This window comes from Cygnus olor, chromosome 17 (assembly GCF_009769625.2).
Source record: "Cygnus olor isolate bCygOlo1 chromosome 17, bCygOlo1.pri.v2, whole genome shotgun sequence".
In the NCBI taxonomy this organism is placed as follows: Eukaryota; Metazoa; Chordata; class Aves; order Anseriformes; family Anatidae; genus Cygnus; species Cygnus olor.
The window spans coordinates 3939561-3953446 of NC_049185.1; the positions used below are offsets into that span (position 1 = coordinate 3939561).

At 46.0% G+C, this 13886-nt stretch overlaps 2 protein-coding genes across 15 annotated transcripts in view; one reads left to right on the plus strand and one right to left on the minus strand.

Annotated features, from left to right (window-relative positions):
• Positions 1-13886, minus strand: part of CIT (citron rho-interacting serine/threonine kinase) — a 122799-nt gene that overhangs the window by 96528 nt on the left and 12385 nt on the right. The window lies entirely within an intron of this gene.
• The window catches only part of BICDL1 (BICD family like cargo adaptor 1), a 54258-nt gene that overhangs the window by 672 nt on the left and 39700 nt on the right, over positions 1-13886 (plus strand). For all 3 annotated transcript variants that reach the window (XR_005825008.1, XM_040576562.1, XM_040576561.1), the window contains exon 2: positions 4324-4539. Coding sequence is in view for 2 of the 3 variants with exons in the window: in XM_040576562.1 (XP_040432496.1) it covers positions 4324-4539 (216 nt within the window). In the remaining variant the exon portion in view is untranslated. The remainder of the gene's footprint in view (positions 1-4323; positions 4540-13886) is intronic.

The window sequence follows — 13886 nt, forward strand, 5'->3', positions numbered from 1 at the left end:
TGTGTCAGCCTCCTGCTGGAGCTGAGGCATTAGGCAGGGCAGGAGATAAGCCCTGGTGATACGGCTCTGCTAGCTGGTTGCTCTGAAAAATACCTACAGGTATGGAGATGTTTAGCTCAACCCCCGGGCTTCTGCCATTTATTGATTTTAAGGTTGAAATGGAGCTGTTACAAAGAAAAAGACTGGTGCTGGCAGCTGCTTTTGGAACAACTCTCTTGCACGACTATGCACAACTATCACCCTGCTCCTTTTTCAGAGTTTTTCAGAGATACTCTTGAAATTTTAATCCCTGATACTGCGTACAAGAAAAAGCCTCACTCACCATCCTAGAGAGTTTGAACAATACTGGGTTAACACTCAGATTTCAAGTCACAGCCCCAGACCCATTCTTTCTGCACAGCCCTGCATATTTCTGTGTTCATCCCTCACAGACTTTCATCTCTCAAGTTCAAGAGGATTCGTGAAATTAATGTATGGCCTTTGTTCTCAGATCATCTTCCCAAAAGGGGAAATTTCTCTCTATTATTGAACTCAGGACTTCACACTGGCTGGTTTCTTCCTCTTTGCAGGGAAATCTCTGCATTTACTATTCTGGTAGAAACAATAGCGAAGGTGACATTTGCTCAAATTGTTATTTAGCAGCAGTATTTATCAGATTAGAATTTCTCAGAGTGTTCAAATGTGCTGGAGTGAATGTTTTCAGGCTGATCTTTAAGCAAGAACAGACGTATGTGGCATTGTGCTGACGTGGTTCCCCTGACGAGTTGGAGTAAAACCTTTCCTACCGTTAAAGGAAAATGCACGACTTCAGGCGCTTCCTGGGCTGCTGTGAGTGAGTTCTGGAGACTCGAACACCACTCACTGTTTGCAAAACGTAAAGGTGAAAAGGAGAGGGGAAAACTAAGAACTATGACTTTGGAGTACTTTAACATTCCCCAAATGGTTCCGTCCACTCTTCTGGGCCCATTTAGAAGGTGAATGAAGGGGTGATAAATGCAGCCAGTTGTTTACATTTTTCATCCCACTACTGTAGCTCTAACTTTCCAGTTGAATAGCAGATTCCTGTTTTTCAGGCTATGCATCTGATAGGAGCTATCTGCTTACGGGTCAGGTTTTTTCTGCTGGGTTTGGCAGATCCAAACTGTGCTACTTCACACACACACAAAACACAACCTCAAATGTTAATATTCTGTAACACAAACCTTATAAGACTCACTTCTGCAGATTAAACATTGGCCTCCTCCTGTTGCCACTAAACAAATTTTCACGATAAGCTTTTCAATTTTGGAGGAAGGGGGAGGAAGGCCCCACGTGTTACCTCCATCCCTGCACTGACAGCTTTCTCATGATAACCAGAAGCAAAACTCAGATGAAATCCTTGGTGACAATTGCACCTGGTGTAGGGGTGTATGAGTACCACTTAGGAGAGATTTCCTCCCAGGCAGCAGCTCAGAGTTGGTTACAAGAACTCAGTGAAGCCTCTCCAGTTCCCAACAGCCAACGTGCTGGCCTGTGCTTCTGGTGCTTTGCCTCAAGACGCTGCCTTTGCAGTGTTGTCACCACGTTGTTGGTGAGAAAAATCTCTTTTTACTCTGTGCTTAGGTTTGTTCCCCGTGGCAGTGTGCACACAGGACACAGATAGCTGCCCATAGCCACATTGGTTCTAATTCCGCAGGTATTACTGAAGTGCAGCACTCCTACCATAGACCTACTCTGGCAGCTTTCACTTCAGACCCTGGATTCAAATTTGTTTCTAAACAGAGTTGAAGTCCTGTAATAAATTCTGATATGTAATCTCAGTTTTATCCTCCGCAAGCAACTAAAACAGTTAATGCCTTGTTCTGTTGATACCGAGAAGCTTGCCCCACCTAAGCATTTTTCAGTGCAGACCCTCTTTGTCAGCTGGGAACTCCTCTTTGCTCTCAGCTTGTTAGACAAGGACCAGCCCAGATCAGTCAAGTCAAAGAAAACCTGCTTTTGGAATTAAATACCTTCTAGAAAACAGTTCCGCACAGAAATCAGTGAGCAGCTGGTGGACAGAGAGACACTTGTAAAACATGAAACCCTCCTACTGAGGACAGCAGTTTGCCCTGTCATCACTACATGCCAAAAAAAAAAGCTATACAGATCTGCAGCTGTGCAGGTGCTGGGGTGAGGGCAGGCAAGGGGAGACGGCTGCAGAGAGAGGAGGAGGCAGGAGGGATCGGTCAGCAGGTGTGGGCTGGTTGGTCCTCCCTCTTCACAACAGCCTCTCCACACCCCACTGCACCCTTCCCCTTCCAGTCCCTCCATCCTGAGAGAATAAACTGCGAGAATAAATTTGCTGTTCCTCACCTCCCTCCAGCTCCTGCCTGTGTGATGGCTGCTTATTGGAGCCATACGTAGCACGGATTTTCCCTTGCAGTAAGGCACTAAAGTGGTTTTTAAATGATTGGCAAGGCTTACCAGTGGCTTCTAAATCACATTTGAGTATGTCTGCGTGCACCAGGGAACTTCAGCTGTGCTGCTGCTCCTCAGCAGGCTGAAGTTTCATCTTCCGTTTAGAGAAGGCCCTGGATCTTTCTGAACGTTGCCTAGCAGTGAAAGAGACAGAGCTGTAAAACCCAGCATTTCTGTGTGCTGCTGAAAGCGAAATTGTGGCTGCTCCAGCCACATTTAGTTGTCATAGGCCTGGTGCTAGGATCTCCTGCCTACCTATTGCATTAAAAATAGGTATAACAGTATAATACTGCTACGTGTTTGCAAGGAGTACTCTTTCCTTTAGCATCTGGTAACACAGGGAAACATTTTTGCTTTGGGCCAGTGTTTTTTTTTTTTTTTAAACAGCCTTCCCTCATATTTGAGGGTTTTCCAGAAAGTCCTGGATTTGTGGAAGAATTTGGAAGGGCACAAGCAGGGTGTTGCTGTGCTGGAAGGGATCTAGAAGCTTTGGGGATAAGATCAAGGAACACGGCATCTTCTGCAGGGCAGAAGAGGTGGACGATCAGTGATGGCACAGGCCAGAGGCTGCTGGAGAAGTGCAGAGCGTTGACATTCAGACTTGCTTAGGAAGGTGACAGAGACCCTGCCAGGAGGCTGTGTGTCATCAGCAGTAGGTACCCAGGGGAAACAGCCACCTCACAGCCTAACAGGCAATAAAAAGCCACTTCACATAAATGCAGTGCAATTTTCCTTCCCTCCTAGCAGCTTTATTTTCCCCTCCTAACATAAGCATCATGGGGATTGCTCACTGGGGGATGATAACCTCAGAAAAATGGGAGAGTGCTACCAGTGCTGGGCCCAGTGGGTTTCTGTTTGCTGAGGCACATTCCTAAAAGGCTCGTGAATCTGGTGGAGAGTAACCACAGGTTGTTTTGGGGGACAGAAAACAAATGACAAGGAGAGGGCTCCTGCTCTTCTAGTTTCCCCGCTGATCTTAGGACACCGCCATGTCCCAGTCTGTGACCATTCAACAAGTATGAACATGGCTTCAGTCACCATCCAAGCTCAGATTTTCAGAGCAGAGATTCTTTCAAATGGGCACAAGAAATCTTGACTGATACAGAGCTGCAAATCAGGTCAAAACAGCCCTCATTTTACTGAGCCTGTAAAACATCCAGAAGTTCCACCAGCTTCATGCTGTCCCTCATATTGGAACCAGTCCTAAACTCACCAGACCTGAGAGTTGTTCCTGAAAAACCTGCACCCCAGAATAAGCACATGCAATGAAAGTACTTCATTATATCCATCGCCACCCCAGAGGGGACTGCATCAAACAACAAAATTACTGTGGACTATCAAACTACCAGGCAACTAATTAGGTCAGGAATAGAAGGAGCAAATGGATAGATGATTCAAGTGTTGTTTGTAAGACCCCAATGACAAGAAAGATGCCTCATCTAGGTTCCTCGTCAGCAGGAAAGATACAGTTTGTATAATTTTGACTATAAAGGCAATTTTTAGAATTATGCCACTGCCCATTGAAATACTGCATTGGAGTTAACGTAGGCTCTGCTAAATCAATTGGCCTGCCTGACCTATATTTTCCACTTATTGACATGCAGCCTGCTTTACCCTTTTGGCAGTTGTTTCACTAAAAATTCAATGCACTGATCTACAGAGGCCAAGGACAGGCCACATGCTGGAAATGGGAAGCAAGTTTAGTGCCTGTGACCTGTCCTGACATGGGATGGGACTGCCACCTCCATGGTACTAAGAGTGTGACAATGCCATTCTCCTTCCTGCAGGAAAGGAGGCAGTGCTAAGCACAAAGGAGGGGAAGGAGGCAGCATTCACTTCTTTCCTCCCTTCCTAACCTCTTCTTCCCTCTCCCCTGTTATCTAGCACCTAGAACAAGAGAAGCACGAACTGCGGAGGCGATTTGAGAACAAGGAGGGAGAATGGGAAGGAAGGGTGTCTGAACTGGAAAGCGATGTGAAGCAGCTGCAGGATGAGCTAGAGAGGCAGCAGGTTCACCTGCGTGAAGCCGACCGTGAGAAGACACGGGCTGTCCAGGAACTCTCCGAACAGAACCAAAGACTCCTGGACCAGCTCAGCAGGGTGAGTCACCGCGGCATGGCAAGGGCAGGCACCCAGCCGCCCCGGGAAGGGCTCGTGGCTCAGCTCTAAGCAGCCTTTCTGACAAGTGAGTGGGAAAGATTGCTTAGGGAGAGGAAATGGTTCTGCATCTACGCAGATTACACCAGTGCGTCTATAAAACATGCTGCCTTTAAACTGAATTTTACTCCTTTAAGGAGTGTTGTGTTTCATGTTTTGGGAGTTGAATGGTCATTTAATGCATAGATACCGTATCCAAGTCTGCTTTACCAAATCTATTTCTAAGTTTATGAGTAGGCTAAACAAATGTAAAACAAGAAAAAGACTCATCTGTGACAGGAGAGGCTCTTTGCTAGCCTCCCTTTTTTTATATCCATGGTTTATGAAGTTTTTAAATTGAACATACTGGGTTGTTCCAAGATGGTGTGTCACTGCAAATAATTTCACCATGTTTAGATGTGTGAGAACCTCCTGAAATTCCTTGGAATGCCATGTTTCAGCAAAGAGCTTAGCCTCTGAATGAAAGAGGATTTATAGTAAGGCTGCTACAAATCAGCCTAATTGACTGGCTGCTTCCAGCATGGGTTTCTTTCTGAGAGCAAAAGACTTTAACAGTTGCTGCCTCCTCCCCCAGAAGCTGACCTGTCTTCTAGAATTAAGAATCTTGTTTGTTTTTTTTTCTCCCCGCTGAACAGTCGGTACAAACCATGATTTTACTGCTTGAGAAGACAGTTACTGCAACAGATGAAAGCATTTTCTCTCCAGTTGTATATCCCCCAAATTGCATAGAACAAAGACACACCACAGACTCATGCTGAAGAGGCCTATGTAATGGTAGGAGAGCATATTTCAGACCAGATTTGGTCAGGGGTGAGACTTGGGGGCTGACACAGACGTTTCTTAAGGGAAGGTCAAGAGCTCAGTTATAACACTAGGACCAAAAGACTGAAACGGGCCTAGCACACAGGTCTGTTCACTTGCTTTTACATAACCTGAGTGCAGTTTTCCTCTGCCTCTGGAGGTAAGAGGTCTTCAGTATAATGCTCTGTACTGGCACTTGAGGAAACCATCCCTCAGTCTGCTGTAGGTTTCCTTGTCAGCCTCTGAAAAACAGTCACTTAGTCTGGGGATCTGATTTTTACAAAAATATTTCCTTAGCTCAAGAGAACTGCTAAGTTTATGAGGGCTTTTAAAGCACTATCTCCCAAGTGTAGCTAGAGAGATCTTTCACCTCTTCTCTGGACAGAACCTCTCATGTACAACATGGGTAAGAGGTTCAAGCCAAGCCCTTGTGTTATGTTACATTTTTATCTGGTACTCTGGACTTGGCTCCCATCAGATTTGGTGGCCCTCAGGGATTTTCTGTGTATGCACGATTTCCATCATTGGCTAGGAAATGTAAGATTTTATGGTCCCAGTGGAAGCATAAACTAGAGACCAGCCTAGAAGGTAGAAGAGGAAAACCAGACAGCTTGCTTTGGGCTTTAAACAGCATGGGATTATCCTCACATGACACTCCTGCTGCAGGAACCTCTCATAGCCCAGCTGCTCAGAGAGCCTCTCTGCAAAGCCTTGTGCAAAGGAGCCACCAAGTTAGGTCTTCCAGCATGCAGTGGCAAAGCATAGCTTTTGTTCCCTTAGCTCCCTATTGCTGCCAGAAATAATCTTAATCCATTCACTGCAGAATTACTGCATCCCAAAGCTGCTTCTAGGTGCTGCCCTCGCTGCTCCAGTCCCACCCTGCTCCCAGCACTGAGTAGGGGACAGTTGTTCCACAAAGCACAGGTAAGGCAGAGGGATACAGGTAGCAGCTTACACTTGCTGAGGCTCCTCAGCCAAGATCAGTGCTCACTGAGTCTGTCACCTGGCTAAGAATTGCCAGTAACTCAGGCACAGCAGTGGATATAGCTAGAGCATAAATAGTTTTCCTGGAGCTGTAAGAGTCTGAGCAAACTGAAGCCAAGTTGGGAATGGTCTGTTGTTGTTCAGCCAGGGCTTTGGTTGAGGCTGTTAAAAATCTCAGCATTACATTAGCACTTGATTACTGGGTGCTTGTTATCCACATTTGCTGCTCCATGGTGCAATTCCATCATACTTGTCTAGTCTCTTGTTCTGAAGATGTTACATATGTAATGCTTGAGGCAGCAGTAGTGCTTAGACCCTGGCCATCCACACAGCTCTGGCTCCTGCTACTACTTAGACTTTCAATAAATAAAAGGACGTACAGCTGTGTGGACACTTGCCTATAGCCATGTTACCATAGCCTGGAGTCTTGCTCAGGATCATGAACTGAGCACTGGCAGAAGACAAACCCTGCAAAGAAGCGCTATTTCGGCTTCTGTGAACTTGGAAGTGTTGCTGTTATCCTCTCTGCATTCCTGGTTCTGCATTTTGCATCTCAGTGGGTTGTTTGGGAGGAAGGGGTTAAGAGAAGCCTGTGATAAGGCAACAAAAGCCTCAACTCTACCCTTATCCACCACTGAACACCCTACTAGAGGCTTCACTCACAGGAGGACAGAGAAACGTTACTCTCTGGTATGAGACATTCTACATGAGATAGATACCACCTCTTTAAAATTGAATTTCTGTAGTTTAGCAATTAACAGCTCATGGCCCAGTTTCACAAAACATGAGCATCTCTCCAGGGGAAGGCATTCCCTTGGCATGAGGATCTACGTGTCAAACGATGGGCTCAGCCTCACGACCTACTAGCCCACATGGTTTTGCTTGCTTCTTTGGGAGTTCCCAAACTTCAGCCCCTTTTACCTCAAAGCAAGGCAGCATCCCGTCTCCTTCATCCTCCTCCTTCCTGCTGCAATACTCTTTTGCTATCTAATTAAGCCTGTGGTCTTTTTTTTTTTTTTTAAAAAAATAAGTACCTTCCCCAGAGATGAAGGGCCAACCCCACACTTTTTTCCCTAGTCTGAACCTGGCACAAATGCTAGCCAATCAAGCATGCGTTCCCACACACCCACACAAGGGTAGCAAAGGGACCCAGAAAGCTCTGCCTTGCAATTCAATCGTGGGACTGAAAATTCCATCCTCGATTCTGGCACTGACTGGTAAGGAAAACTCAAGGATAGGGATTTTAAGTCTGTTCCAGTCTCTAAAAATGGCGATAACTGTCTTGCCTTAGAGTTGCCACAAGGCTAAAATAAGGGCTATAAAATGACTTGAGGTCTTCAGATGAGATGATCATATAGGAGAACTTTACATATCTAATAATAGTAAGTAGGTTATAAGGAACTTTGCCTCCTCTTGAAATACAGCCTTCAGCGTGGTTCTCTGTTTCTAGCAGAGCAGAAACACTGCCCAGTTACAGCAGCATTAAACTGCATGGAAGTGAGGTGGGATCAACTGGGAGTTCAGTGAAAGACATGACTCAGATGCTGAAGATCAAGTTTAAGATCTCCACAGTAACCTTTTTTTTTTTTTTTAAGTTTTCTAAGTGATGATTAAAGCCTGTTCTGCATGTTGATTTGATTCCCCTCCCCCTGCCTCAGCACAGCAAAGCATGTAGGAATTCTCAGTAGCGCATCCATACTGAGCCAAACACTGATTTTACAGAGGAGAGCTGCAGAGCACATACACCAAGGTACACACTGCTCACCATAAACACTCCAAGTACAGGAAGTAAAGCACAGTTCTGCTGAGAAAGTCATGGCTTGGGATTGTGTTTTGTTTCCAGCTCCTTCAGTCTCTCCCATCTGTTTCAGTTCCTCATTTGAAAAAAAAGAATTTCCTACACTTTCTATCCTTATAAGTTCAAAAATTATGGGGGTGGAGCTGCATAGGCAAAGATCTCCTCTTGTGTGTGCTCCCAGCAGCTCTACCACAGCAAGTCCTGTCCCCACCTTTGGGCTTCTAGGAGCAACGAATACAACAATAACAAGCAGCCCTTTGCCTATAATGATGCAACATATTACTACTTTGTCAGGAAGTGAATGAAAAAAGACTTTCACACTGTTTCTAGGTGGCTTCACCAGATGGCTTTCCCACACACTTCCTGCTACCAACCCTGGGCTCCTGTAGCTGTTTGCTGCATGGAGCTTGGGTGAGGATGTATCCTTCCAGTTCAGTTGGGTTTCTGCTATGGTGCACAATGCATAAGGAGGTAATATCACAATGTCAGGCTCAGGTAGGGTGTTTTGTTTTTTTTTTTTTGCAATTAAAATGTCTTTTGCAGCAGCAGGAAGAAGCGTGTCATCTTGCACTGCTGAAATAGCTCTTTGTGTTTAGAGAGGAACACTCAGCCACCACGGCGTCCCTCTGAGGGACCCTCAATCACCAAGTTCATATATTCGCTCAGCATCTAGTGCCAGTGCGCTGCTACAAAGAATGAGGTGTTTCAGTCAGTCCCTCTGGTACAGCAAGATGATGATAGGCCAACCCACAAGTCTCCAAAGGAGGCTGGATTTGCTAACCCCAAACCTTCCTTTCAGTAATACTGCAAGTGAAGGAGATCTGTTTCCAGCTCGGTGCTGTAATACGCAGCACAGCTTCACAGCACAGGCAGACTTTGATTTGAAAGAAACATTTTAATTCAAGAATGAAACAACTCTATTATATTCTCCTTTCCAAATCAATTGTGTTTTAAATACATCCTTTGGTGGTCAACAACATGCCTAGAAAAAAAAAGATGGCTCTTCTGTCAGTTATTGATTTGAAGAGCTTTTTCTGAACGTTGTTTATTGAGTCTATCAACATAGGAACAATGTTGGATTTAAGAAATCCAGACTAATCACTGAAAAAGAAGTTACTAGAACAAGCGTGCTGGGCAAGATTCACTGCTTTTTCCATGCCAGAGATCTGTAGCCATTACACTACAAGTTAGCTTGCCTTTAATTCCTTATTTCATCTGTACAGGTGCTTAATACAAGCCTCCTTACGGTTGTTTATTGAGCTGTCTGCAGTAACCCAGCACGGTGTATTGAGAAAGTCCATGCTTAGCACAGAGGCGAGTAAGTCAGGCTCAACTTAAACACCGCTTCTGGGACTTTATTTTTTAAGCAGAAAAGCATCCCGAGCTGACCAAAGCTTGAGAAGAGTTGCTTTGACTAGCCCCACACTTCAAGGTGCATATAAGTCACTCCACTGAATTCTTTGTTGTTGTGTTTTGTGTGTTTTTTTTTTTCCCACCTGAAAGCATTCACTGGAACTACTCAGAGGGATTTTGTAGAGTCCTGCAGAGCAAACCTTGATCAGCATCACCTCTGAGCCATGTAAATTCAACATGGCAGGGCGACTGCGCAAGAGAAGGCAGAATCCCTTTCTGTTGAAGGGGCTGAAGTACCTGTTCCCTCACAGCAGCCTAAACAGGGCTGCCCATGCCCTGGGGCAGGCAGACACCCCTTCCAGCACAGCTCTGTGCCTGGCACAAGGCACACTTATCCTACACGTGGCAGGGTGAGTGGGAAGCAGATCTCAGCACAAGCCAGAGCCAGACACCAAAGTTATCAAACATCCTGTTAACCACACCAGGCACCCTCCAGCTCCCTGCCCCTCTGAAGCACCAGCAGATCCCAGCACTACGTAACCAGATCCCCAGTCGCCCGCTGAATACTGATTCCTGTGCAGGCAGGAAAGGCTTCCTCGTCCCAGCTACTTCTCCCCTAGCAGAAAGCACTTGTTAATAATTCAGCTTCGTGCCACATCAGGGCTGGAGTGCTGAGGCTTTCTATGCTAAAGCTGTAAATATAGGACATGACTGCAGCTGCATTTTCTCACCTGCAAAGTCCTACAATGAGATGATTCAGTGCCCTAGAAGGTAATGAAGACACATCCTGAGGTCACTGCTCAGTAGTGCTCGCTCACCAATCCATCTGGAGGAAGGAAGACAGGCAGAAAGAAAGGCTCAACCCCCCGGTGGCAGCCTGACCAACCCTGCAGCACCCATTAACCCCATTTCGAGGCACCTAGAGCTCTGGGAACCAACCGGAACAGGGCCATCCAGACACCAAGGCATAAATGCAACAAACACCAAAGAATTCACGCCAGCAAAGGGGGAATAGCCCCCCACAGAGGGGTTGCTCAGAGGCTTTGCACCTACCCATTTTAGGCAAGATCCTTCCCTTGTGTCCTTTGGCTAAAGAACTAGTGAGCACTGGGGGAATAGTCAGAAAGCTGCATGCAGAGTAAAACAGGGGCACAGACTGCTACTGAACCACAGTGCAAAACCCTCCTGAAGGAAAGGGTTACAAATTACTATCAAGGTGAAAAATGGCTACTATGAAGGCAGCAGAACTACACAAATCCCTGTTCATGGAGTAAAAAGAGAGCATCCATGGGGCTGGATGAGACCTCATCCCTCCTAGGACAGCAGGACAGGCACCCCGCCATCCCTGGGGACCCCTCGGCAGTTGCTTGGTGACGGTACACCACATCATGATGTCGCCATGGCAACCGGGTGTGATCCTACTGCTTGTGATGCGGGGACAGTCGGCGGACACGCAAGGAGACGCAGTTGTGACGTCTGAGGCAGGCGGGCGGTGGGGGCCATGGGCTCAGCTCACTGCCGGGACATATCCCAGGCATCCAGCACTTCACCCCCCCAGCTGCCTCCCCTGTTCACTGTGATTTTTCCAAAAGAATTCACCCTGGAGATCTCCCGGGCCATGGCAGCCCTTTGTTCACGCCACCCACAGGGCAGTTTTTGAGCTGCTGGGGCAAACGTTTTCTTGTCTTGGTAAGAAGAGCCCGTGTGAGCAGGTGAACCAACCTGTGCAAGGGTGGCTGTGCCACAGCTGGGCACCATCCTGGGCACCCTCCCTGCAGGTCCAGCTCGGGGGGCACAGTGCAACAGAAGGGGTTATTTGTCACAACCACTTCACCTCTGCACCGCTTACAGCTCATCTCACAGCCTTGGAGGCTTGTGGTGCAGGGTGGAGCAGCAGGAAATGTCCCCAGGAGACATCCCCAAAGCCCAGACATCCTGTCCCCACCACCAGGCAGCAGATCAGCTGTAACGAGGGTGCAGAGCACCATCTAGGAGAACACACATGACTGTTAAGCACCTGGTAATCAGCTATACGCAGTTCTTCCTTGCACTTCAGCTCACAGCCCTGCCTTCATCTCTAGCAAGTAGCTTTGAAGCAGATCTCAGGAGTTTCTGCAAGGCTTTTTGCCTTGAAAGATTTTCAGACCTTCACAGCTTAGTGATTCTGCTAGCAGGAATCCAACATGAGACTGAAATTGAACATGATATGTGATGAGGAAATAAAAATCTGAATGAATCCCTTCCTCCCCTCTTACGCAGCACTAAAAATGTCAAGTGGCTATTCTGTTTGTGTCCAGGTCTTGATGCTTAGAGGAACTGCTTTATTATGCAGTAGCTCAGAGGTAAGGAAACGTGGGCAGAAAAGATTTTGTAGGAATTTCTGCTTATTCACACTTGCTGTAAACACTTCCTCCAGGAGATTCTAGAAAGTAGGACACAGAAGGTGTTTGCATCCAGCCACTGCATTACTAGCTAGAACCAGAGCTAAACACAACTCAAGGCTTTGCAAATCTGCACATAAGAAAAACAATTAAAAACATCTGATCTTTAAAGTGCCATTCTGGGTTATAAACTTTGCACACCTTATAATGAAGTCTTTAAAATCCTTTTCTGTTTAAGTGTGATTGCTTTTTCTAAGTGCAGTTTAGTAGACAATAGCCCAAGAGGGAAGTCTCTTCTACACTGAGGGGTTTTTGCAGGCTGTATTAGGTGCTCTGATTATCCATGAAATCATAGAGGCCCCTTGCAAAAACAGCCTAGAGCTTAATCAACGTTTTGTTTAGAGCTGCATTTAGCAAAATCCAGTTTATTTTAAGCAGATATGGGATCAGTGAAACTCCTGCTGACTTCTGATGGATGCCCCAATGCAACAGAGAAGGCTTGTACTTGCCAGTACCACCCGTGGAGATGGGAAATCCCATCTCTGGGAGCAAGAAGCTGCCCAGAGGTGAGAGTACAACCGGTAGTAACTGGCAGACCAGGACAAAAACTAAGCAACTTGCATTGCAGGGGAACAGGGATAAGAGGTGGCCCATAAGTAGATCAGGCAATAATTTCATTTTGAAGAGGTACAGGTTGGCCAAACAATTTTATTAGGTGGCTTCCTATAGAGGCTCAGTTCTGTGGCTGCAGAGATTTGCACCAGCTTTCTTTCAGACAGGAAAGTGTCTGAGTGGGGACTGCCAAGATCAGAAGCATGTGGGAACATTCCCATTAATGGTTCTCATCATCTCCTAATTACTCTTTCCTGGAAGGCTTTAATGTTGAAGCATGTATATAGCCTTTTTAAAAGCAAAAATTACTTGGATAGGTTCAGATGGGATATTATTCTACCAAGATTAGTACAGCAATGCAGATGGGTAATAAATATAGAGCTATCACAGGAACTGCTGCGTATTTGGGAATAAGCGGGCACCTAAGGCATCCAGCTCACCTGAATTTGTCCTTTAAATACTATTTACTGGTTTCACTCTGCATTTTATCTGACCTAAAAGATCTGTTGTTTTGTCCTCATTGCTTCCCCCTTCTGTTGTTCCCCCACCTCAGTCTCTCCTCCTGGATACATCTCAAAAATGAGTTCAAACAAAGTATCGCTGTCCTTAGGCTGGTCGTTGTCTCTAGTCTTGTTCCTTGAGCTGACGTGAAACCATGCTATTGCTTGATTCCTTTGGGGTTAGCCTGGCTTCCACTTCCAGTACATTGAGAGGGAAAATTTATCCTTGCTACTCCCTTGCTCCCTACATCCCTCAAAGTCTGTTCCTGAATCCACTTCCAGACTTGGCACCGTTTTGTATAATGGAGATGTTCTTTTGGAAAGCTATTTCATTGGCAACTACTTAGCATAAGTTGTTCATGGTTATTTGTTAACAAAGCACCATTGCAGTTGGTTGCCCACAAGCTCAGAGCAAGGAAAACTGAAGTCTTTTCCAACTCAAGTGGAGACCAGCAGATTTGTTGCTCACACCACGGCCATGGGGCAAGTGCCAGCCACAGGACTTGTTAGAGGAAAGGGACTACACTTACAGAAGAGATGCACAGAGCCATTAGCTTTTGTCGGGTCAAGTGCTTCAGGACCAAGTAAACAGGTTTCAACAGAAGGGCGCCTTTGAGAAGTACTTAGAGTTTTCCTTTGTTACTTTACTTGATTAGCAGGTGCTTTGCATAGATCTTTTTGTGACACCAGAAAACTGATGCACTGAGGCTAGGCAGCAGTTGTCACGGTAAGCCTAGGAAAAAGACCCTAACAAAGGAAATTTTCTTCACCATTTCCATTGGCAAGCAGCTGGCACAAGAGTTTGAGCTGTCTTCATCTTACAGAATGCAGATGAATTTTTTATTATTTAATGTGTAAGAT